Source organism: Macrotis lagotis, chromosome 4 (genome assembly GCF_037893015.1).
Source record: "Macrotis lagotis isolate mMagLag1 chromosome 4, bilby.v1.9.chrom.fasta, whole genome shotgun sequence".
NCBI lineage: Eukaryota > Metazoa > Chordata > Mammalia > Peramelemorphia > Peramelidae > Macrotis > Macrotis lagotis.
In genome coordinates, this window is record NC_133661.1 from 9,204,983 (window position 1) to 9,232,006 (window position 27,024).

At 43.4% G+C, this 27,024-nt stretch overlaps 1 protein-coding gene across 1 annotated transcript in view; it reads left to right on the top strand.

The window, feature by feature from the left end:
* Positions 1-27,024, top strand: part of ADAM12 (ADAM metallopeptidase domain 12) — a 371,590-nt gene that overhangs the window by 214,605 nt on the left and 129,961 nt on the right. Inside the window, exons 5-6 of the mRNA XM_074232182.1 lie at positions 7,854-7,930; positions 23,055-23,241. Coding sequence (XP_074088283.1) covers positions 7,854-7,930; positions 23,055-23,241 — 264 coding nt within the window. The remainder of the gene's footprint in view (positions 1-7,853; positions 7,931-23,054; positions 23,242-27,024) is intronic.

Here is a 27,024-nt window from a genome sequence, read left to right on the forward strand (position 1 = left end):
TGACCTGATTACCATGGCATGCAGGGATCCCACAGTATGGTCGAAACAAAATAAAAATGTACAAAATCATCTTCACTCATCATCAGTGCATGGAATGTGTGTACACTCAAGATAACACAAGATCCAATAAACCTGAAAGATGAACAGCTGTTGGTGTGAGAGAACTCAGCAGGTATGGTATACAATTAACAGCTCTGAAGGAAACAAGGCTGACAAATGAAGGCCAATTTACTGAAGTCAGAAGCTGGATACATGTTTTTCTGGAATAGTTGCAGTGAAAGGGAATGCTGTGAAGCTGGAGTAAGTTTTCCAATCAAAACTAATTTAGGGACAGCTAGATAGCACCCTGGAATCAGGAGTACCTGAGTTCAAATCCAACCTCAGATACTTAATAATTACCTAGCTGTGTGGCCTTGGGCAAGCCACTTAACCCTATTGCCTTGCAAAAAAACCTAAAAAAAAAAGAACTAATCTAGTCAGCATTCTTGAATGACTACCCAAAGGAGTGAATGACAGACTGACAGGCTTATAACAATGAGTTTGGAACTTCTAGGAAAATGCCATGCCGCCATCATCAGTGCCTATGTTCCCACCACGAAGAACACTGATGAAGTTAAAGAAAAATTTTGTGAAAACCTGGAAACCCTTATCATCAATGTACCAATAGAGGGCAAGCTTATAAATCTGGGTGACTTTAATGACAGAGTAGGCTCAGATTACCAGACATGGCAGGGAGTCCTTAGGAAGAATAGAATTAGCAACAGCAGCCACAATGGTCATCTACTACTGCAGACTTGTGCATCTCATGACCTTCTCATCATAAACACTGTCTTCCATTTACCTAAACACAATAAAATCTTCTGTATACACCCTCATGGCAAACACTGGCATCTATTAGACTATGTGATTGTAAGGAGAAGAGACAGGCTAGAAGAGTGGCAAAGGCAATGTGTGATGCAGAGTGCTGGACTGATCACAGACTCATCCTTTCTAAGCTAAATATTCATATTCAACCAAAGTTATGGCCCCAAGGCAAAATGACTACTGAAAGAATTACTGTCAAGAGATTAGAGTATCTCTCTGAGCGAGAACAGTTTGTTACTAACTTGGAGGGAAAACTGAGCCCACACACAGTTGGCAAAAGGGGAATAGAAAAGGAGTGGACAGCTTTCAGAGATCTGGTGTACAGCATTGCATTTGCTCATCTGGGCCAGAACACTCACAATCACCAATACTGATTTGATGAAAATGATGAGGAAATACAGAAGCTGCTAAATGAAAAATGAGAATTCCACAAGGTTTGTCAGCAGGATAGTTCATCCATCTCTAAAAAGGCAGCATTTAATTCCGTTAAAAGTAAAGTCCAAGCAAAACTTAGAGAGATGTAGGATTCTTGGCTCAGGAAGAAGGCAAATGAAGTTCAATTTGATGCAGAGAGTAACAAAGTAAAATGCTTTTAGGATGCCCTGAAAGCTACTTATGGGCCAAAGACATATGGTAAATTTCAACTACTCAGTGCTGATGGAGCCACATTGATCAACATTTGGGGCAGGATCCTAGAGAGAAGGTACCATCATCAATCAATGCAGAAGTCACTGACAGCTTACCTCAAGTTGAAATCAATCAATCCTAGCTGAAGTTCAAACTGAAGAAGAGGTTTTGAATGCCATTGGGCTCCTTTAAAGTGGCAGAGCACATGGTGCTGATTCTATTCCAGTTGAGGTCTATAAGGTGGGGGGTCCATTGCTCATATGAAAACCAACTGAAATTTTCCAGGTTATATGGCATTTCCCCCAAGAATTCAAGGATGCCTCCATTGACAATCTCTATAAAGGTAAAGGGAATAGATTGTCCTGCAACAATCACAGGGGTATTTCTCTTTAATCTTGCTGGTAAAATTCTCAATAGGCTGATCCTTCACCTGGAAGTTGGTCACCTTCCTGAGAACCAGTCTGGCTTCAGAAAGGGTAGAGGAACAGTCGGTATGATGTTTGCTGCCTAACAACTCCAAGAAAAATACCAGGAACATAACAGAGGTCTGTATGGAACATTTGTAGATCTGACCAAGGTCTTTCATCCTATCAGTCAAGAGGGTTTATGGAAAATTATGTCAACATTTGGTTGTCTGGAGAAAATCATCAGTATTGTACATCAGTTCCATGATGGCATGCATGTTTGGGTTCTGGAGAGTAGACGATGCTCTCAAGATTTCCCAGTCACCAATGCAGTAAAACAAAGATGTGTCCTTGCTCCCATACTTTTTAGCATAGTATTCTTCACAGAGGATGAACATGGCCTCAAGGTCAACTACTGTACTGATGGCAAATTCTTCAACTTGTAAAGGCTACAACCCAAAGTGGAAGGAGGATTGGTTCAGGATCTTCTGTTTGCAGATGATAGTGCCTTCAATGCATCCTCTAAAGCTGAGATGCAACAAATATCAATCAGTTCCCTGCTGTTTGTGCTCATTTTGGTCTAACAATGAACACCAAGAAAAACCAGGTGCTCCATCAGCCAGCACCTCACCATCCACATATGCAACCATTGATGACAGCAAATGGAGAAGTTGTGAGTACTGTGGACAAGTTCACTTATCATGGCAGGTTATTTTTCAAGGAGGGATACATTGACAATGAGGTTGACACACATTTCCAGAGCTAGCTCAGTATTTGGGAGGCTCCAAAATAAAGTGTGGGAGAGAAGAGTAGTATTAGACTGAGCACCAAACTGAAGGTCTACAGAGCCACTGTACTGACCTCATTGCTATATGCCTGTGAAACCTGGACAGTCTACCAGCGCCATGTCAGGAAACTGAATTATTTCCATTTAAATTGTCTTAGGAAGATTTTGAAGTTCACCTGGCAGGAGAAGATCCCAGACACTGAGGGTCTTTCTTAAGCTAAACTGCCAAGCATTCCAACATTCCAACAGAGAGTGCAACTACGATGGGCTAGAACGTTAATAGAATGTCAGATATACACTTGCCAAAAAAACCATTTTATAGAGAATTCAAACAGGGCAAGCACTCACAAGGAGGTCAGAAGAAGTGACACTGAGACTCCTCGAAGGTCTCATTGGAGAACTTTAGAATTGATTGTATGGCTTGGGAGACCCTGGCCCAGGACCACCCAGCATGGCATGCCCTCATCAATGAGCGTGCTGTACTCTGTGAGGAAGGCAGAATGGAAGCAGCTCAAAGGAACTGGGACATACATAAGTTTAGAGTACCCACCCCAGGGGGTTCCCTTGGACTGTTTGTATCCAACTTGTGGTAGAGCATCCCGAGCTCCTATTAGTCTGATCAACCACAGTCAGACACACTATAATTTTTCTCAAACATGCTGATGTCATTTTGGTCTTCTTCGATGATGGACAAGAACCAAACAGCTATATCCTCATAGTCTAAATATGTCCAGAACAAATCAATTCCTCCCCTTGGGACAGAAAATACATGAGTAGTCTGGGGTGGGGGGGAACCGAGAAAGGCCACCTACTCATTTTACAGGTAAGGAAATTGAGGCACACAGGTTGAAGTGACTTGCCCAGGGTCACAATGAATAAGAGAACTCAAGAAGAGAAGCCTTCTTGACTGCAGTCTCAGCACTCTATCCACTGGGCTACCTCACTGCCCTATTTATTCCACAGTTCTCTGAATTCTTCAGAGTCATAGTTTGTTAAAGCTCAATAGCATTCCATTACCTTTGTATACCACATTTTTTCAATCCATTCCCTAAATGATGGGCATCCACTTAGTGCCGAGGTCTTTGCTGCCACAAAAAGTGTTTCTTTATATTTTGGTGAGCAAATTTCTGTCCCTCTTCAATGTCCTCAGATCTTCTTGTTTCACAGAGCCTGAAATCCTGAGCAATCCAGGAACTTGCCCAGGGTTACACAGTCAGGTCAGGCCAGAGAAGGGGCTTGAACCAAAGTCATCCTGGTGCCAAGTTTATTTTTGTTGTTCATTCCTGTCCAACTCTTTATTTTCGTAGCAGAGATGCTGGTGCTGTTTTCTTCTCTAGATTATTTTACAGATGAGGAAACTCAAGGCAAACTGGGTAAAACTACTTGCCCAGGGTCACACAGCTTCTAAGTGTCTAAGTTCAGATTTGAACTTGCGTCTTCCTGACTCCAGGTCCAGTGCTCCATCCACCAATATCCTGAATCTAAGATCCATCCTCTACTCGCTACTCTACAGCATACTGCCTTCCTATGATGAATAACAGCAATATTAATTTGGCACATTTCCTGAGAAATGTGAAAATGGTGCTAAAAGCAATTGGATAAAAACCAAGTAAGAGACCAATTTATAAAGGCAATATGTTTTCATACAGATGATAGCACAGATAAGAATGTTAGGATTTCCAACAGAATTTGGTCGTTGGACCTTTCTTCATTTTTCATGCCACTGCTGATAATAGTGTTTTCCTGTTTCTGGCCACAGATTGTGTTCTATAGACCCATGATGATGCATGTGGGTCTACAGAGTCATTGGCTTTATTGATCCCATGAGCAGCATCAGTCACTACCTCCCCTCCCCCTTTTATTTTCACCTGCATCCCTGAGGGCTGGATGTTAATAACCTCTGTCCATTCTCTAATCCACATTAAAGGCCAGAGAGGTCCCTGGAGTCCCACTTCTCATGATGGTACACTAATGACCCCAGGAAATAGCCCCTTATGACCTGAAGACATCTGTTCTTCCCCTGCTCCCCTCTGCCCACTCCAGGGAAAGAGGGAAATGGTGCCCCAGAGAACTCTCCATCACCAAGCCCCCCCCAGGTGTGGCTTGGATAGCAACAAAGCTGACTATTAACGCAGTAAATTTTGTAAAGAGAAGTTCTAACCCATACCTTTGTTAGGGGCCCTGGATATGGTCCCTTCTACAAATGTGAATTAGGTCATCGATTCAATTTATGGGACTGTTTCCTCTTTGAATATTGGCTTTCCCTTGGAATGTAGGGAAAGACTTGATATGCCTCAAGGCCTCAGTGTGAATACATTCATTGAGAGCCCGAGTGTCACACTCATGCTGTGGTATGAACCTGCACCCTCTTTGCATGTTTACTTACTATCATTGCTGCCAATAATTGTTTATATATGTTTATACACACACACACACACACAAACACACACTCTCTCTCTCTCTCTCTCTCTCTCTCTCTCTCTCTCTCACACACACACACACACAGAGCCAGACAGGCTATTTAAAGGAGGATAAAGAAAGAAGGGAGGCAGGAAGGAGGGAGGAAGGAAAGAACGAAGAAGAGAAGAAGGAAAGAAAGCAGGGAGGAAGAAGGAATGAGAGAAGGAGGGAGAGAAGAGGGAAGAAAGGATGGGAAAAGTGATAAAGGAAGAGGGAAAAAGAAAAAGAAAGAAGAAAGGAAAAGTCACCTATTCTGAGCAAGCATTCTTTTCATATGCTCTAATGAATTTTCTAGGCTTCTGTATCTTGATAGATGCATCTTGTGCCTGCCCCCCCCCCCCACCATCCTATGGACTTGCTGATTTTCCTTCTCTCCTTCTCCTCTCTCTCCCTCACAAAAGCAAGGCAGTCTTTCAGAGCCAACTTTTTGAGCTGCAAGATTAAAAAACCCATCTCGTCGGATGCTGAAAAGGTTAATTAATGCAGGGAGACGTTGCGCCAAGTATTAATAATTTTTTAAAAAGTGTGTGAGATGCCCATCAAGTGGAAACATGAGTGATGGCTTTCCTCTCTCCCGCTGAACATGAAACCTCTTTTCCAAGGCTCTACCAACTCCTTGATGCCATCCAAGGGAGAAATGAAGGAAGAAGAAATGCCAGGGTGTGGGGCTCTGCTCTCTCCAGTCAGTTCACTCCCTAGGAATGTGGAACAAAGTTTTTATTCAGCAGGACAATTCCCCTTGATTTCAGACAAGATCACTCTTTCCATCACTTCACCTCAGCTCTCAGCTTGGGTCCTGGTCCCCCCCTCAGTCACTAGCTGTGTGACTTTGGAAAATCACTCCACCTCCCTGGGGTCAGCCCTGAAGGCTTCTAAGGACCTTCCCCTTCTGCACCTGTGAGCCTTATTTGGATCTTGTTGGCTCTTTTTCTTTTCTAAATATTTGACTAATGGTCTTTTTTCCAGATTGCTACAATTTGCCAGTATCTTTTCTAGCCCCACCCCCACCGACTCTTCTTTTATGACAAACAAATGCAGCTAAACACCCCCAACAAACCCTTGGCCACATCTGGCAGTGTTTGCGCATCATGAGCCGACAACTCATCACCTGCCTCCTCACAGGAAGGAGACGCTCCTCCCTCCCCAGAAGTCCTCTCAAGTCCCACCTGCTCGTAGCACTGGCCAGCTTCCTGGGGTCTTTCAAAGCTCATTTCCATTACATTCTCATGATCACCACGTGGGTTTCTTCCTCCATTTCAGTTCATCCGAGTCTTCCCCAAAATCCTCAGAATTTCTCTTCTTCATCTTTGCACGAAGGTCAATAATGTCTCATCTACCGTTATGTACCTGAGTTTGGGCAACAATGTTTGTTCAGTGTTGGCACCATTAATCTAATGGTAGCTCCTCAAGTTCAAGAGAGTCACTGGGCCTGGGGAGGGAACTCCTGCCAAGTCGGGAAACCTTGAGCCCCGAGAGGTCAAGGCTCTTGTCCAAGGTCACACATATGGGGTAGGGGTAATCTGAACCCAGGGCTTCCTGCCTTGACAGCCAGCTCTCTCCACATCAAGCTCCAGTGCCAGTTCCCAGAGCATGTGTGTGGGAGCTGCTCCTGGAGACAAGAACCTCAAACAAAGAAGCCCTGATCAAGGTCAGTGTCCTGATAAGGAAACGGTGACCAGCATTTCAAGGTCAACTAGCTGGTAGATCAAGATTTGAACCCAGGTCCTCTGACTCCAAACATAGCTCTCCTTGCATGTTCCATCTTGGAATTATTGAAAGTACTTTGTAATTTCTCAAATGTAATGCAGCTGGCACAACTCCCCCTGTTCAGTCTTGGATCTCTGACCCAGATCTAGGTTCTAAGGGGCCAGTTCTGTTGGTGACCCATTCTTAATGTCTGTCCTCCTCTGGGTAGTGAGCTCTTCAGTCTGCTTGGTTTTCCCTGTGTGACTGTGAGGTTGGTCCCTTCGCATTATCTGGAGAACATCAAGTGGCCTGGTACTCGGTGTGGTGGGACTGGATGTCGTCAGGGTCGCGTCTTAAATAACTTTCCTAAATTAGATTCTGTGGGTCTCTGTGTGTGTCTGTGTGTGTGTGTCTGTGTATGTGTGTGTGTCTCTCTCTGTGTCTCTGTGTGTGTCACTCTGTGTCTGTGTGTGTGTCACTCTGTGTCTGTGTGTGTGTCTCTGTGTGTCTGTGTATGTGTGTCTCTCTCTGTGTGTCTGTGTGTGTGTCTGTGTATGTGTGTGTGTGTCTTTCTCTGTGTCTCTGTGTGTGTCACTCTGTGTCTGTGTGTGTGTCTCTGTGTGTCTGTGTATGTGTCTCTCTGTGTCTCTGTGTGTCTGTGTGTCTCTCTCTGTGTGTCTGTGTGTGTGTCTCTCTCTCTGTGTCTCTGTGTATGTGTGTCTCTGTGTCTCTGTGTGTGTGTCTCTCTGTGTGTCTGTGTGTATGTGTCTCTCTCTGTGTCTCTGTGTTTGTGTGTCTCTCTCTGTGTCTCTCTGTCTCTGTGTCTCTCTGTGTCTCTCCTCCCTCTCTTTTCTCTCTGTCTTTGTCTCTCTCTCTGTCCCTCTCTTTCCCCTTCCCCCTCCCCTTTCTCTCTCCTCTCTCTTTGTCTGTCTGTCTCTCTTGCACCTTTCTCTCCTGTTTCCCCCCTTCTCTGACAATCTCTTCTCTACCCATCTCACTCTTTCTCTTTATCTCTCTCTTCTCAGGGTCACTGTTACTACCATGGACATGTGCAAGGACATCCTGATTCAATCGTCAGTCTCAGCACGTGCTCTGGACTCAGGTAAGTCCCCTTCTTGCCCCCTCTCTGACCCAGCTCATCAGCTTCCAACTCTTTTCTCTGTTCCATCAAACTCTGCCATTAAGTGGAGGGACCCCAACCTCTCTCTGAGACTCAGCATGCTCCCCCACAGAGGCAGGCGAGGCTGGCAGCCTCTCTCTCTCTCAGGATGACCCTTTGATGGAGCTTGTAATTTGCCTTCCCCTCCTCAGGGCCAGAGCTGCCTCAGCACCAGTGGACTGGTGAGGAGCTGAACCCCAACTCAAAAGGAGTTGGGGGTCACTTTCATATGCACAGCCTGAAAATGTTCTAATTTTTAGGGCTAAAAGTCCCTACAGCTCCATGACCCTGTGAGGGAGGCCTTTGTTTGATAAATAACCAAGGCCCCTCACCACTACCACTACCCTTCAGGCTATAATAACCTGGGTGAGGGCCTCGCACAATACCTGGGTGACCTTCAAGACTTTCAGGCTGATGACCTATAGCCTGAGCTCCACAAAAATTTCCTTCTGGATAAGGACAGCCCAGTCCTGGGGTTTACTCACAGGACATTTCCACATCACCATAATTAGCTGTAAAATGGCTCTCTGAGAGGCCTCAGTCCTTTTGGATCTGGCTTATTTGGCTGAGGAGCCAGCTGCCAGCATGATCAGGGTCTGCTTTTAGGGCTGCCTTTAGACCCTAAGGACTGAGAGGGAGGCAGGCTGGCCTCCTAGTCGACCAGCCTCACCAGAAGAGACAGGGGAGAAGTGAGGGGCATAAGGAGATCTCCACCAAAAACCCCTCCCTACACTTAGCTTGAGTGATCCAGGGCCCGCAGACCCCAAGATCCTTCCTGGCCCATGGGGCCTCAGAACACAGACTGGGTCAGCCCCTGCTCAGGTGGCCTTCTGGAGAAAAACCTTGAAATGGAGGTCCCTCCCTTAGTGGGACGAGGTACTCTTCTCTGCGCTGACCCCAGTGAACAGACCAGAAACACTACTTAAAGTTAACTGGAGAAAACAACCCTTCAGACATTCTGGAGACCTGGCTTCTTGATCAGTCACTGGGGAAAAGCTCCTTCACCAGCACAGGGCTGACAACCAAAACCACAGGTGGCTGATAGCCACCTCTAGGCTGCACCCAGATCTGGGGAGGCCTGGGTTTGAATCCTGCCTCTGATACTTACTGGCTGGGCATCTGAACAAGTCATTAACCTCTCTAAGACTAAGGACCTGTGACTTGGAGGTCACTCCTAACTCTAAGTTGGTGACGTTAGAGCCCATAAGCAAATAGCGCAGGCCCCTCATCCAAACCCATAATGAGAAGGCCACCAGTGGCAGCAGGTCCTGGTTCTGATGGGCATGCCCAGTAAGTTGGGTGCTCCTGGGCATCTGGATCTGTGATTTCATCTGTGTAGGGAGAAGAGGCACGATGCTGATAAAACCAAAGGTCCTGCTAGGAACAAATGTAAAAGGTAACTCGCAATGGAAATTCCCTCCATCCCTGTAGACCTGCAGTGTTTCAGGGAGGACAAATGACAGGTCTACAGTCCCACATGACCAAGGAGGATTTGAACCCAGATCTCTCTGTCTCCAGAGCTAGTTCTTGATACATTGGTCCATGCTGGCTTTCATTGCAGTTAGAATATAAACATATTCCAGGGTCAAAGTGTCCTAAGGTCAGATAGTCACCTTGAGTTGTTAACTAAGGTTGTAATGTCCCCAGAGGTAGGGGAAGGGAAGGGTGGGGAGTGGGCTTCCATAGAGTTAGTACTGTGTGCTGGCCACTATGCTCAGCATTATTATATCATTTAAGTCTCACAACAATCCTGTGAGGTAAGAACTCCCATTTTACAGTTGAGGCAACTGAGGTAAGCAGATAGTAAGGGCATGTCGAGACTGGATTTGAACTCAGGTCTTCTTGACTCTGGGCTCAGGTTCTCTCCACTCTGCCACCCCCCTGCCTCTGGGCTCAGTGTCAGAGCTGACCTTTGAGTCCAAGTTCTCTGTGTCCTGGGGCTCCCTGGTTTCTAGGCTGCTGACCAGGCACAGAAAAGGGATTCTACAGTTTTGAAAGGTGAGCTTTTGGAGGAAGTATCTTCAAAAGACCAGAAACAAAGGGAATGATCATTAATTGAGGAATAGAATATTAATATTCTGGGCCACACACCATCCCTGTCCGCCACCTGGAGCCCTTGGGTCATGTGGATCAAGCGCTGCCACAAGAACAGGGTGTCCCAATAATAATTATTCAGCAAGGGAGTGCTATGTATTCATCACCCGCCTGAGCATCTGCCATGTAAACCACCTGTCCAGGTGACTTCTCAGCTTCTTGCTGACTCAGATGTGAGATAGGCTTCCAAAGAGACTCAGCAGACTTCAGGTCAGATGCTTAGCCAGTGCTTAGCCTCCTCTTCCCATCATTCATTCTCGCCTTAGCAGTTTCAATGAACCCCTACAATCTAGGGGTGAACATAGTCTGGAGAATGAAGCAGAATAAAGCTTAAGACATTGCTTAAGACATTACCTCTTAAGTGGGTTTATCTCTCTCAGTTTACAATCCCTTGCATTCACTGGCCTCATCATGTCGAGGAAGGGAGGGAGGAAGGGAGGGAGGGAGGAGGGGAGGGGAGGGAGAAACCAACAAATTTAGGAAGGAAGGAAACATTCATTAAACCCTTGCTACCTACTAGATCCTCTGCTGAGCACTTAGATTGGATCTGCAGTTCCCCTGGAAGGCGGGTGATTGTATTTTCCCCAATTTGTAGTTGAGGAAGTTGAAGAGACTTACCTAGGGTCACACATCCACATTTGCACTCAGGTCTTTCTGACACCAGACCCGGGCTCTACCAGCTGAATCACCTAGTGTGCTGCCTAACATAAATAAGGATTATCATAGAAATGGGAAGGAAAGAGATAGAAGTCCCTCCTCTGGATGCATCTGTATCCAGCCTCATCTTCAGGCTTCCCTTTTTCTGCCAAGGTCATGACTAAGAGGTGGAAGGAAGAGGGAATCTATACTCCCTACAATTTAGGAGAAAGGACTAAGAGGAGGGGGCCTTTTCCCTAGATGGGGATTCCTGGCCTGCACTGACTGAGCTACCTGGGAACATGATAGAGGATTCCAGACACCCATGCCTCCTCTACAGAGGCAGATGGTATCAATCCTGGAATGTCAGACCTGCAGACATGGTGGGCAGCTCAACAGCGCCCCAGGCTAGCCTCTGTCCAACCAGTGAGCTGGTCTCCCACTCCATCGTCCTCAAATGCTTCTTCACATTGCTGCTGTGGATCAGGGTCCTCCTCACCTCCAAGGATTCCCAGCCCCATCCACTCAGCCCTTCCTCCATACCTTTCTTTCTTCAAAACTTCAAGTGTTTCTTACTAAAACAGGCCAGGCTCTACCTCTCTAGGAAGGTGTTCACTGTGTCCTTGAGAGCACAAAGCTAGACTGAGAAATGAGTGAGCACATAAGAGTGAGTAACTACAAGGAAGGTTGGACTTTATTTAGCAAAATCACTTGAGACCAAATATAGGCATTTTCTATTTCATTTTCCCTAAATTCTGTCCTGATTACATCCCCAGGGAGGAAAGTCTGCTTTGAAATTGTTCTAGAGAGGGGTGGCTAGGTGGTGTAGTGGATAAAGCACCGGCCTTGGAGTCAGGAGTACCTGGGTTCAAATCCAGTCACAGACACTTAATAATTACCTAGCTGTGTGGCCTTGGGCAAAGCCACTTAACCCCATTTGCCTTGCAAAAAAAAAAGAAATTGTTCTAGAGCTTTGACCTGTGGCCTGCCGTGTTTGCAACACAGGGGAGTAATGCATGATCCCCCAAATGCCAAATTTTGGAAAATAAAAGGGAACATGTTACCTTTTCTTGTCCTGGAGGAACAGAGGTCAAAATGTGTATGTGTGGTGATAATCAAAGAAAATCAAACTACAAAGTGGTTGCCATATTGTTGATTTGTATTGCCAAACCTGCAGCTAGCCTTTCATTTACCCTCATGTTGCCCCCTAGAAACCTGATGCAGCAAATAGCAGGCAGACCTCAAGTCAGGAGACATGGGTTCAAATCCTTGGTCAGGCTTTCTATGGACTCAGTTTCCTCATCTGTAAAATGGGGCTAATGCTACGTCTCTACCAAGGAAAGGACTGCTTTCCCATCACCATCACAGATGATGCTGGCTCTGCCTCCTTCACAGGAAAGCTCTTTGTAATGATGTGGGATGGCAGAGCTTTTTTTTTTTCTCAGCCTCTCTGGCTTCCCTCAAGACTCAGCTGAGATACCACCTTCTTCAGAAGACCTTCCCTGGTCCCTGCCTCCCCGAGCCTTTTCCTCTCAGGTTATCTTCCATCTCCATCCTTTATCTTGTATACATACTGGATCCTTCTTGTCTCCCTTATAATCTCTGTAAGGTCAGGGACTGTGTGATTGTTTACTCCAGGTTCCCAAGTGGCTAGCACTATGCTAGAACACAGTAGTGCTTTTAAACTTGCTGATTGATTGAATGATCCTGAAGGTCTTCCTTGAAGCCTTATCCATCCAGTTCCTTCCTCTTACTGGGAGCCTAGTATTCTTCACTTCCTTTCTCAGTGGGACCCTGGCTAGAGGGAATCTTTCTTGCCTCTTCATGAGCACCAAGCATGCATGGTAAATCACTGCCTCCTGCTTCCAACCCCCAAATAACCTTGCCTTGTCCTTCAGAGCCAGCTGCAGCATTGGTTCTGCTGCTATTGTGGTGCCAAAGTGCATCACTTGGTGGGCATAGGCTCTCTCCATTAACGGTAGATGATGCATCAACAGAGAAATTCCCAAGTTATGTTGCCAACCCGGTCATCTAACCAGTAGAGAATCAAAGAGAAGATAGAGCTGTGATAGATTAAGTGATCCTAATGGAGTCACTGATTAAAACATTATTATCTGGGAATCAGGGTTTCTGGGAATAAAAGATAATTCAACAATGGGAAGAAATGACTAGAGAAGCATCCGTAAATGGGTATCCAGGAAGTGCCAATATGGGGCATGCCAAAGACATTCTCCAAATCTAGAGCCTGAGTTTGAGGTAGGCAATGCTTTCATTAAATCCAGTAGATTATACAGCCTTGGGGAAATTAAAGAGCTGGGCCTTCCTACATTGCTTTTAAGGACACTGACCAAATATTGGGAGGCCAGGAGAAAAATTGTTCTGGAAATAGAGAAGCAAGGAGGGAAGCCACCAAATCATTTTTTTCAAGAAAAGAAGATAAGGAGAGAAAATAAATCCAGAAATGGTATGCTAGAAAGAGAAAGAGATCCTGTATGAAGAAAAGAATTGCTCCATTAAAAATTCAGGCATAAAAATTAATAGAACCATTTTTTAAAAATTTAAAACAAGTTTACAATGGCTAAAATGTGAAATTCAGTCCCTAAGTGAGTTTCAGACTTTGTAGTTTATTACACTAAAATGCAAAACAGTCCGTCAAAAGAGTCCAACTTCAATGCCCATTCTCCTTTCTTATTTCCAAGCTCTACATTTTGCCTCAGAGCCAATCGCCTTCTTTATTCATTTGCTTTTCTCTTCTGACTTGTTACTCTACTTTGATTTGGCCAAAGTCAGAACCTTAAATTCCAATACGATCCCCATTAATATAATATTCTTCTCAGCTCCTTTGGTCCGAGGGATTTCCATCTAAGACATGGGTACAGCTCACCTTTTGGTATAAGCCAGTGGACCTACTTTGTTGTGACACAAGCCAAATAAAGACCAAGAGGTGATATGCTTCCTTTGGCAATGGCCACATTCATCCTCCTCTTTCCATCCCCATTAGCACTTCATATGATTCACATCTGGATAAAACCTTAGAGATCATCAAGGCCAATCCTCTCATTCTACAGATGGGAAGCTGAGGCTCAGAGGACAGGGATTTGTCCAGAGTCTTTAAGCATTCATTTGGACCCAACCTTTAGACCCCATGCCCACTGAATCACACTGCTCCCCCACCCCAGTTTCACTTTGTATTTCCTCATGTGAGGATATAATAATGAAACGAATCATAAAAACAACTAGCTTTGATGTGATGATTTTCAAAGCATTTTAGAGGTAATATCTTGTCTGATCATGCAACAGCCTTGGGAAGGCTTGGGAAGAGGGAGCTGTTCTGATCCCCAGCTACAGATGAAAGAAGGTGAAACTGAGAAATACAGTGACTTGCCCAGGGTCATAAGGCAGAATTTGAACTCAGATCATCCTGACTCAACCTGCAGCACCATCTGGGCCTGCCACCTGAATTCTCTCCACAGTCTAGTTCTTCCTATAGTTATTCTTGCTACAATGACTCATCACACAACCTTTTTTCCCTCCACTAGTTCAAAACCTTCAGAGGTCTTTCCACGGCCTTTCATTGATGGCCAAAGTCTCCCTGCTGACCCCTTGCTAGGCCTGATTGTTCCTCCTTCTCTTCCTGCAGACTTTTGTTCTAGGCAAGCCGGCTCCCTCATTGTTCCCCAAACATGTCTGGCACTTCCCCATCTCTTCCACTGCCGGGTAATTAATCACTTCTTCCTGCACTTCTCCTAAGAGCTGCCTTGAACTGTAGTTTACTCTTTAATGTTTTCCTTTTAACTTTTCAATTTGGGCATTTTATATCTCTGGGGAAAATTGTAAACGCTGTGACAGCTGCCTCCAAACCCCCTGTGTCATTCTAAAGAGAGTGGTATAGTCAGCCAAGGAGGTGGCGGTCCTCCCGTCCTCTACCCCAGTCCCAAACTTCTAGGGTGTTGTCTCCCAGGCTGGGAATTGGGGTTTAAGAAGAATATTGATAAGATATCATTTCCAAAGGCAAACAATGAGTAAAAGCAAATTTATAAAAACTAGAGAAAATGAAGACAAGGGTACAATCACAGGGTGGATGGCAAGACCCTTACGATTTATTGGCAGGGCAGGACAGAGCACAGCACCTGGAGATTTGGTGGGTGTAGAGGCATGGAAGTCGTCTAGTCCTGAAGGTCCTGAGAACACAAGTGACCAAAAAAGTCTCTAACACAGTACACACACATACACACACAGAGACATACACATACACACATACACACAGACACACACACACACACACACACACACACACTGTGAGGTCTGATGCTCCCCCATCTCTCCAGAAGGAGGGTGATGGGTACTGCCCAGCTCATCCAAACAGTGTGGAACCCAAGCTTTCTTCCTGCCTGTCAGGGGTCAGGAAGATGGAAGGCAGGGATCATGCCGGGGAGGGGAGCGATCATGACATAGGAAGGTCAATTGAAAAGTTCAGGGGTGTCCTAGATGTTTACTGTTCAAGCAGAGGGCTGAGTAGATTTTCTCAAAGGATCTTTCTCTTTGATATTGTGGGTATCTGTAATACCTTACTGAACAGTGGAAGCACCAGAGGGAGTGTCCTCTGACTCTCCATGTTCAAATATGCCATTTAGTCCCTTTGTAACTGGTTTCTTCTGGCTGGACCTCAGTTTCCTCATCTGTAATGTGAGAGAATTGGACTGGATGACCTATAGAGTCATCCTGTATTCTCCTGATAGCTCCTGACTGTGCCCTTGGACCATGGGAAATACTCAATAGGAATTTGTAAACAGAAATACTTACAAATAGATTATAGGTAGACATTTTATAATCATTCATCACACCAGAAAACATCCCAGGCACATTTATCCAGCTAACAAAAGGAATCTATTCATTTTGTTTGCATCATTTTAAATCACAAAAAACTGACATTAAAAATCTTCAATTATTTCTCCAACTATTCCCTCATTAATAATATTGAAACTCTTCGGAATCAGCTCCAATTCCAACTTGCCATGATTGGAACCAGCCAATCAAGACACCCCCCAAAAAATGATAGAAAAATTTTAAATTAGTAAAAGATCAGTCATTCAGCCAGAGTAATCCATACTTTCTATTCATTATCTCACTCCAGAAAGTCAATATTCATCTGCCAATAACTTGTAGATATGATGGCAGCATTCAACACAACAGTAATGTTAATAGCACTCACTAAGACTGGAGCTCCCAGGCCTTATTTTTCTACATTGGGTTGACTGATGAGGCTGGTCTGACCCAAAGCCAAAGGACCAACTCAGTAAGCAAAGTGGGCAAGGCCAGCTAAAAATGTTTACCCATTCCACTGCATTCCCATTCCCATGAAAAATGGAATTTAACATTTGATTTGTTATTAAAATATTAAATAAAATTGTCTTATTTACTTATTGACAACAAATGTTTTATTGAGCATTTAGTATGAGCAAGAGACCCACATCCTCACTCAGAGCTCACCAATATCCTCCTTACCCCAAACCTACAGCCCTCCAATAATGGCAGATCCATTCTGACAGTCAGTTACTCTATAAGCATTTGTTAAGAACCTACTATGTGCCAGGCTCTGTGCTAAACAATGGAGGTCCAAAGAGGCAAAAGGCAATCCCTACCCTCAAGCAGCTTACATTCTAATAAACTTTCTATCTCTCTCTGTCTGTTTCTGTCTGTCTCCATCCCTGTCACTGTCTCATCTCCATCTTCTCTCTCTCTAAAACATACACACCATGTTAAAACAAGCAAAAAAAAGCTGTTTCTGAGTCTCTCCTAATCCTGCCTTGACTCACTTGACTTTTCCATCAAAGCACCAGATTTGAAATCTAATTAGGATTGTGTTCATGCAGATAGTCTCCATACTTAGATAAGTTGGAGACCTCATGGGAATAGGAACTCTCTTCAGGGGCTCTGAAGTGACTCTTATTTTGAGAGCCTGAGCTGTCATTCTTTTTCTTTCTTTTTTTTTAGGTTTTTTTTTTTTTTGTAAGGCAAACAGGGGTTAAGTGGCTTGCCCAAGGCCACACAGCTAGGTAATTATTAAGTGTCCACCTAGCCGCCCCTTGAGCTATCATTCTTGAGAGAGTGCTCTGTCCCAGCTCCCAGCCAGGGTGTATCCCTGGATGAATGCAGTGCTGAAGACACAGCCCTTAGTTTGGGGGAGAAGTTCAAGGTTCTTCAAAGCACTGTTCCATATCCCATGGTCACTACAACCCATCCCCTCCTTTTGGGCATATCTGGAGCAGGGTCCACCTCATTGTAAATCCTCATAATCCGCGCACTGATGGTTGAGCTCCAGATCATTGAATCATGGGATTATAGATTTGAATACTTTAGAAGCCATCAGGTTCCACTCCCTTATTTTATAGATATATGGTGACTAAATGGTGCTCTGAGCCTGAAAGGAGGAAGATTTGAATTCAAACTCACCCTTAGACACTTACTAGCTATAAGATTCCGGATAAGTCATTTAACTTCTTTTTGTCTCCATTTTCTCAACTATAATATGAAGGTAAGAAATACCTTCTCTATTGTGAGGATGAATGGAGATAATATTTGTAAATCACTTAGCACAGAGTTATATACTTATTCCTTTCCCTTCTCCCTATAGATGAGAAAACAGGTTATAAAAATGATGAAAGAGGGGCTCCCTAAAGATATCAAGATGTGCCACCTGTGCCTATCTGCTGAGAACATTGTGTTGATTGGGGAAGTTCTAGATCATTCTAGACCCTCCTGGATGAGAGCCAGAATTACCCAAAAGAGCTTAAGCCTACTAGCCCCATAGGAAAAACCAAGAGGATGAAGATGCCTGTTGGCTGGATGAGAAAGGGCTGTTGGCTGGATCACTTTCAGATTGTAGATTGCCTTCAAGTTTAACTTTTTTATGATTTGCATTTTCTTATAATTTCAGTGACTTAAATGCCATGAACCCATCAAAATCACCCGGCTGAGATGTCCAATTGTAGAAATCTCCCTCCACTGTTGTCACTCACCATCGTCTGTGTTAAGTGACTAATTAAGGCCAAGCTAGACCACAGTAATTCTTTAATTAAGCCTTCTTGCTGAGCTGCCAATTAGGAGAGCCCAGGGAATGCTCGGAGCCAGCATTTCATATCTTTGGCTTCATGGACAACTGAAAAGCCAAAACAAGAAAGGAGCAAGGGGTTCCCAGGCTCACTCACAGCATCTAGAAAGTTTCCACTGAAAAACTCACTCAGTGATTTGCTTCTGACCCTTAGATTGAACTGATGTTTTCTCTGCAAACATTGTACTGATTTATATTCTGAACAAAAATATATATGTGACAGTCCAGTCACTTTCAGGACTGACGTCTTCAAGTCAGGAAACCGGCCCATCTGTTCCCTTGTTCTTCAGTCGCTGTTTGTCTTCTCTCTTAACTCTTGTATAATGGTGTTTTCTCATATTATTTTCCTTTTTCATCTCAGATCTGGTAGAGAAGTGCCCTACACTAAGGTCAAAAGGAACTCCTAGTGATTCATAAAGAATTCCTTAAGGAAAGAGATAAAAAGTCCAACCAAACATAGTCTAGAAATCTCCACAGTCTTACTTGGCAGAAGCTGGGTCTATATATGCCTACCCACTGGAAGGAGCAGGGAAAGCAGGAGACAAGGCTAAAATGACTCAAATTAACTCGACATAATTTTGATTTCATTTCCTTCAGCCCATTCTTCTCTGAGCTCTTTGTTTCTGTCAGACACAACATGATTCACTACAACAGTAACAACAAAACCATTGTGATTGTTTTACAAAATTTATATTTTATATTTTTTTACAAGGCAAGGGTTAGGGCTTGCCCAAGGCCACACGGCTAGGTAATTATTAAGTGTCTGAGACCGGATTTGAACCCAGGTACTCCTGACTCCAGGACCGGTGCTCTAGCCACTGCGCCACCTAGCCGCCCCATGTTTTATAAAATTTAAAGTCTTGGGCTTTCAACTAGATCATCAGCTTTTTGGAGGCAAGTACAGTGCCCTGGAACATGTCTTTGGGCATTTGATGATGCCAGACTGACCCTTTTTGATCACTACCTACCTTTCTAAATGTTCATTTAACTATCCTTCTAATATGTTCTAGATATGTAAAGTTGTTTTCTTAACCACATATATTTGTTATGAGAGTTTTGCTTGGCTTTTTTAATTAAGTTCAGGGAATGAGAGAGAAAAATAAAAATAGATTTTTGCTTATTGAAAAAAGACAATTAAAAACTACAATCTAGAAATTCACCAGAAAGTGAAAAAAGGTCATTGGCCTATAATATTCAGGCATCAATCTTTCATATTTTGGGGCAGTGGAAAAATGAGGACATTTGCTCTTTTTTTCAGAAGATTTCGTCTTCATGTCTTCATTGATTTTCATCTGAATGTTAGGCACCATCCTTCCTTCCTCTTCTGCTAGGATTTCCTCCCAGGAGCATAGCTTAAGGCCTAATGCTGCACCACCCTTGCCTTCATATTTCTACAGGCTCTTTTAAATAAAGTGTTCCTTTCCAGGACCATCATCATGAGTCTTGTCCTTTCAAGACCTGACATTACCTATTATGTAATAGGATCTCTATTTCACCTTGCATATCATTTGTGTATGGACATTGGGGGCAATGGTTGGATTTGGTTTTTGCTTACTCCTTTCTTGGAATTTTTTCTCCCATGAATTTATGGACATTCCAATATTATAATTACTCTCTACGGTACCTCGCTGGACACATAAATGTAGTCAGTTACGTCCCTCTCACTTTTCTAGTTTAAAATTTTTTTATTAGATTTTCAAGACTTCAGGAAAGGATATTTTTGTTAGTCCTTGTAAGGAACACCACATCCCTATCTAGGAACAGCATTTCTATAATTTAGGCATTGTCTTGAAATGCCAACCCCATTTGCAGATAGCTTTTTAATCCACTGCTCATCTCTGCATTTCTCTTTTCAAGTCTTTACCTCTGATCAGCAGCAGTGCTGAAGATGCCCTCTGGATCTCTGTGGTCTTCAGTTTCTTGCCCAAGGCTTAGTAATTTTGGCAATGCCTTCTCAAATCCATCTGGGAAGATCATTTGAGCCTACATCCAAAGAAACTATTAGTCAATTGATATGCCTAGACAGAATATTCTCTGTCCCATCTTGGATAGATGCCCCTTGAAGCCCACAAATTTCTCTTTTATTGATATCAAGTCAATAAATAGCTCCCTCAGTCCCAGGAGCAGTGGCCTTACCACCCACCAGGACCCATCTCTTCTTCTGTCCTTCCTGAAAGATCTTCAACCTGTGAATCCTTCTTTTTTTGGAACTTCAGTGGCTTCATCCTCAGATGACCAAGCTTTCTCCTCTTTGAAAAAGTCCTATATCTGTTGCTTCACTCATCCATTACTCAGGGATAGTTCTCTTTCTCCTAAGGTCATAGATCTAGAGCTGAAAGAGAAGTGAAAGGCCAAGTAATCTAGTCATTTCATTTTACAGATGAAGAAACTGAGGTCCAGAGATATGAAATCACCTTTCTAAGGTAGTAAGTGGCAGAATTGGGACTTAAATACAGGTCTGGTGACTAAGTTAGTGGTCTTTCCACTTGTCAACTAACTGTCTCGTTTCAGGATTCCATGTTTGTTCTTAATATCCTTTGAGATAATATTTTAAAGGACTTAGCACAGAATTTGGCACCTAGTGAAAACTATGTCGATGCTTATATCCTTCCCTTCTTTTTTTTCCTTTGTTTTTACAATGGGACCCTCCTTGCATTTTCTCAAAGAGCTCTCTTCCATGATGCCCCAGGATGGGACATGGAGACAAAGATTTTCCTTCTGCCCATGATTCACACTAACATAGCCCCCTCTACAGAAGTCATTGCAGAATTCTCCCTCTTCAGCAAATGATCCTCTTGGTCCTTTGCCATCCTTATTATACCTGTAGAGAACTGCTGGGGTGAGTGACTTGGAGTAGACGGAGGACCTTCATCTCTGCATTAGGACACAACCAACCTTACCCTATTTTCTTTCCATTGGCATTCTAACTGTTCCTGGCTTATGAAATACCTTCTCCTTACATCCTTAGTGACCTCCTCTTCCTGTTCCTTCTCCTCAAGCTCTTCTGCTTGAATCTCCTTCCGCTCCTCATTTTCCTCCAAGTCATACAAAATCCCTTCTCCAAATCCCAATCCTGGCCTTCTCCACCATGCCATATCCTCCTCCAAGCCACCTTTCCAATTCTTCTTATTCATTCTCCTTCTCACGACCATTTTCTGACCCTCACACACAACAACATCCCACCCTAGAAGCTGGAAAAAGTAAATCTCTTCATAAAGAGAAATACATTCTTATACAAGATATTTTTCTGAAATTTAAAAAAAAGAAAAAAGGATGCAACTCTCTGCCAACTCTTTCCTTAATCATGTCAATTTTCTCTTATCTGAATTGCAGTTTTTCTTGAGGAAAAATCTTGCCTTCAAGACCATGAAAAGACTATTAAGTAAAATCATCTCATTGCCTTGCATTTAAGGAGGAGGGTGGGGGCAAGATGTAGGCCTATACTTTTGCTTCTCACTTACCTTTCAGCCTCCGAGCTCTCAGACAAAGAATTTCATATTTATCTCCATTTTGCAATTTATGCACCTTTTCCAAGTCCTCTTCTTTATGACTCAGCTATGACTTGAAAGCAAGGAGCAGTGTTAAAAAGATCATCCAGGAAAAATATGATCAGGAAAGAAGGAGGAGATAATGGAAGGAGAGAGAGTGAGAGAACAGATAGACAGTCTGGCCTCCATAGATGAGGTCAAAGACCTTGTGGGTGGTTTATGTGGCCATTGGCTAGAGATCCTGTAGAGTATTTATGAGAAGACATGACCAAGGGAGACCAAGATGTGGATGAGTAGCAATGAATAAGCAAATAAAGTAGTTATTAAACCCCACTTATTAAACTAAGCCTCACGTAAACACTGGGGTTACAAATTAAAGAATCATTCAATCCCTGTTCTCAAGAAGGTCATATTCTAATGAAGGAAGTCCACAGACGGAAGGAAGCTGCAAGTCAGACAGAAAGGTTTTATGTCCCATCGGACAGGAAGCTGCATCAGTATAAGGTCATGGAAGATCTTAACGTTTGGGTCAATGCACAATGTTTCACAGGCGTGGGGAATCCTCCCTATCATGGGGTCCATCACAGTCTATCTCTGCTCTCTCAGTGTGGCTGAGTCTTCTCCATGTTCCTCCACAAATCTTTCATCAAAGATAGGGTGATTCAATGGGAAGAGCATTGGTGATGGAGTCAGAAAACTTGGATTCAAATCTTACCTCTGACATTTATTACTTCTCAGATCTTGGATGTATCATTTCACTATACAAACCTCAATTTCTTCATCTGTAAAATGAGGGGCCTAATCTTCTAGCTCTAAGCCCATGACTCTGTGACCCACAGGGGCAAACTGAAAATCTTCCTCTGACTTTTCTGGTGTTCCCATAGATATTTTGGCAATGCCCTCCATCTCCCCACCCTGAAATGACCTTTCATGGTTTTTGTAACTCCTTATCTATGGACGAGTTGTCTCCCCTGGCTGGATGGCAAACTCCCTAAAGTCAGGAGTGATCTCATTTGACATTTAATCTTCAGTACCTAGCAGAGTCCGTTGAACTTTGAAGGTATTTATAAACGCTTATTGGTTGATGGCTTCATTAACTGATTGAGTGATTGCCTTGAGGCTTGGAGAGATTTATCTCACCTGAACTCTCCAAGTCAGAAAGCCTCTATCCCAATGAAGTCCCACAGCTGTCCCTCCATGTTCCTAATGCATATATCTCAATCTTCTTTGGTTCCCTGCAAGCAACTCTTCTGGGTTTCCTAAGATACATGAAGACATGCCATTGTAGGTAGAACATGGTACCAAAAGTCTGCCCAGTTTTTGTTAAAACTGTTAAAATGCAGCACAGTGAATAGAGCACTGGACCTGGAGTCGGGAGGACCTGAGTTCAAATCTGACCTTATGCACTTAATAATTACCTAGCTGTGTAACTTTAGGCAAGTCATTTAACCCCATTCCCCCCCCAAAAAAACAACTGTTAAAATCTCCATGGAATGCCTCAGCATGGCACCTCAAGGACTATGTGAGTGTGCTATATAACCAGGGGCAAGAGACCAGGACTATGTCCATTGGGTTTAGAGGGAGTTGATGAAGTGGCTCAGTCTGAAGACTAAGGTTCCTCCTTTCAACAGAACAGAGGCATGGATAGCTCTGTTTACTTTCACCCTGAGTCATAAATATGGGAACCCACATCCGCTTGTGTGAAGTTATAGCCTCTTAACGGTTCCTTTTTCAACAGGGGACTTATTCTGTTAGGAAGCCAAGCCTACATCTTAGAACCATTGAAGGATGCTGCAGGTCAACACAAGTTCCAGTCAGCAGAGACTCTACAAACAGCCTGGGGAGCCTGTGGACAGCAGCACCTCAACATCTCAGGCGGGACCGTGGATGGAGCACGGTGGTCCCCTTCCATGTTTACAAGGAGGGTAGGAGACAAAGTCATTTGTTTTTCTTGGAGGGATGGGGAGGACTGCATCTACACATTCAAGTTATTTGAATAATTTCTTCAGGACCTAGTCCAGAATGTGCTGAATACTCTGCCTATCCATAGAGAACACAAAGGCCAAGGGAATAAAAAAAAATCTGCCCTGGAGGAGTTTGTGGTTTACTGGTTTGCATCGTATGAGCTGACAGTTCCCAAATATCAAGACAAAATGAAGAGATATCATTTAGTTTTGTATTATGAGGCTGTGTTAGGCTACTTGGTGGTGCAGTGGATAAAGCACTGGCCTTGGGATCAGGAGGATAGGAGTTCAAATGTGACCTCAGATGTTAATAATTACCTTGTGACCTTGGGCAAATCACTTCACCTTGATTGCCTCGCACTCAGGGCCATCTCCAGTTGTCCTGATCCATATCTAACCACTGGACCCAGGTGGCTTTGGAGGAGAAAGGGAGGCTGGTGACTTAGCACAGCCTCCCTCACTCAAATCCAGTTCATGTGCCTATCCTGGCATCACCTCCCTAATGTTGTGGTCTTCTTCAAAAACAAAGACAAACATCATCATGAGGCTGGATCTATATAATACCAGACATCCAATTTCCTTCTTTCCTCTATTCTTTCATAAAATGTAAGATTTTTAAGGGCAAAAGCTGGGTCCTTTTTGTCCTCCTATCCCCAGATGGCATACTTTATAAATAGTTGATGATTGATTGATCTTCTGTTCTAGAAATGAAGGTACCAAATCCCATCATATGATTTAAATGTCATTTCTCATATTGAGAATGTTGGGTGTATTTCACAGCCCTACTAGGAGTAGAGTCCTTACATATGTTTAGATCAGCCCCGGTCAATCCCAGATCCTTCCCCTTCTTTCCAGGGAGGGTCTGGAACAAGGAGAGGACCCCTCTCCAGGATCAGACTGAGCATTAAGTGGAGGACCCAGTTTATCAGAATGAAATATAGCATTAAACTTTCAGAAAGTGACAAAAGTCTTCTGCATCCTTAAGAATTCATCATAAATGATGTCCCCAAGACCTCTCAGTCAGCCCAGTTCTTTCATATCCAAGCTATAAAGAAGGAAACCAAGTCTTCTTGCCCCTGATAGTTGAGCAAAGTGGAATCTGAGCCACAAAAAGACTTCTAACTGGGTATGAAATGAATGAGCAAAAGTTAATGGCTGTCTATTGAGATATGTGGAGATGGGCAGAGCCTCCAGCATCTGATTCTTCCTGGTCAGGAATCAATAGCATCCAGGGGAAGGTTTTCTGTTCCTTTCTTTGCAGCCTTTCTCTTCTAATTATCCACCTTGGTTTCCATGTTGTCTCTTCCTGGTACAACTGAACACTTGAGGATGGGCACTTTTTTTCAGATTTTATCTATGCATCCCCAGGACCCTGCACATTAATATTTAGTAGAACCTTAGGGGATTGAACAGGAACATTGGATTTAGAGACAGAGAATTTGAGCTGAAATCCCACATCTGATGCTCACTCCCATGTGTAACCCTGGCCAAGTCACTCAACAAACTGAAGTCCAGGTTCCTTATCTTTAAATGAGAGGGGTGTAGACTAAATGACCTCTGAGTTACCTTTGAGTTCCAGAACTATGAACTCAGATTTGAACCAAGGTCTTCTAACTCCTTATCTGCCCCTTTTCATGTCAGTGAGCTGCCTAGGTTTGAATCCAACCAAGTCACTTCACTACCACCACCCCACCACCCCCTGCTATCACCACCTCCACCACAGGTCTCAATTTCTTCAACTATAAAATGTGTGCATTATATCCAATGACTTCTGGGTTGCCTTTCAGCTCCAAATCTCCTGAATTTCTTCCTAGAAATTGTAGTGTAGACAACACTCAACTATTTTGCAATTTCAATAAAACAGCACATACCAACCAACTTTTGATTTCTGTAATTAACTCTACTTATCATTCTCAGTTTTCAAGAACTAGGGTCATTCCAGGAATTTTGCATAAATCATTTTGATTCACATAAAGATTAGGAAGGCCTTGATGGTGACATTATTTTGCTAACACCATATATTGAAATTTAAATGAACCTTTAAATTGAAATGGGGGAACAGCACATGTAGTTTTACTGAGCTCTCAATATTTTACTCTAAGACAATATCAGTTGTGATTGGTTTTATGGAAGAGAAAATGTTCTTGACATCTTTCTAATGGAAATCGTGTTCAAAGGAATGACTTCTAAATCATACAGGGGATGCATGGGTGAAGATTCTGTTAAGAATTCTTTCACGTGAACACAAAGAATGAGCTTTATGATCCTTGTCATGAATGGCCATGGTTTACAGACTCTTGACTTCATCTCCATTCACTCTTTTCCTACCAAGGCAAGTCACAACTCCAGATTGTTTTCATGAGTTCCTGGGGTCCCCCCCAAAAATATTACCTGCTGGACACAAGTATCTCCAAGCTTAGCTAGATGTCTGATTGCAATCCATGCTACAAATTCTTCTCCCTTGATAGGGAGACATTATATTCTGTGAGTAGAGCCTCTGGAGGCCCAAAGCCCCCCATACAAATGCTGAGGTATCAAGGGATGATTTTGATTAACACCCTGAAGTCACCCAAGAGCTACTGATTCCCATGTTGAAAGAACCATAGAAATAGAGTTGGAGACTCTAAGGCACCAAATTTGTGTTAGGTAAATAATGCAACCTCCCTACCCCAGTATCTTCTATCCATGTTCATTATGGGCAGAGTTTCCATTGCAAAGCTGCCTGAATAAATTTCCACACCAGATACATGATCCCCCCTCTCTGATAACCCTTCAGCAGTTTGTCATTTTGACAAGGGTTTGTGCCTCCTCAAATCTGGGGTAGCATTTGGACAGAGACCCAAATGCAGAGTTACCAGTTCCCTCCCTCACCACCTCCCTTCTCCCTGTCACCCAGCCTGCTTTGGGGTGACTAATCTGCTACGTTTATGCTTTTCTGTCCCCTGTCTTTTGGGTTGTTTAGGACTCCAAGCTCATTTTAATATTAGCCTAAGCTAAATATAATTAAGAAAGTAAATCTCCTGTTGCAAAAACACATCATATGATGCCTTCCAAAGACAAATATAAATTACTTTTGGATTATGCATTGTTTTAGGGATTATTTGTACCCTCCATAATTATACATTGACAGTAAGTCTCTGCCAATTCCAAAACCATTCAAACTTCTGGGTGCAACAGAACAGGAAATTAAGATAGGTCCAAATGAGCTTTGTTCAAATGCTGGAACCCTAAACTGAACTTCTTTTCATAAAACCATAAGACTTAATCCTAGAAAGACCTTAGAGGTCATCTATTTCAATTCCTTCGTTTTACAGATAGGAAACTGAGATCCAGCAAAGTAAAATGACTTGCCCAAAGTGATATTGTGGGAAGGAGAGCAAAGATTGCGCCCAGTCCTCTGATTTCAAATTCAGGGCTTTTCCCACCATGCTGTGATTTGTTGTTGATGCTGCTGCTACTGTTGTTATTGTTTTCATAGCTAAGAAAACTGTTTTTTCTTTTTTGGCTTTTTTTGTGAGGTAAATGGGGTTAAGTGACTTTTCCGAGGTCACACAGCTAGTAAGGATCAAGCGTCTGAGATCAGATTTGAACACCGCTCCTCCTGACTCCAGGGTCAGTGCTCTATCCACTGCACCACCTAGCTGCCCCTTGTAAAACTTTTTTTAAACAGGGTGCTGAAGTTCTGTTACTGCCGAAGTTCTCTCATGGTATCCAAGGCACAGGAGAACAAGTAAGAAATTCAAT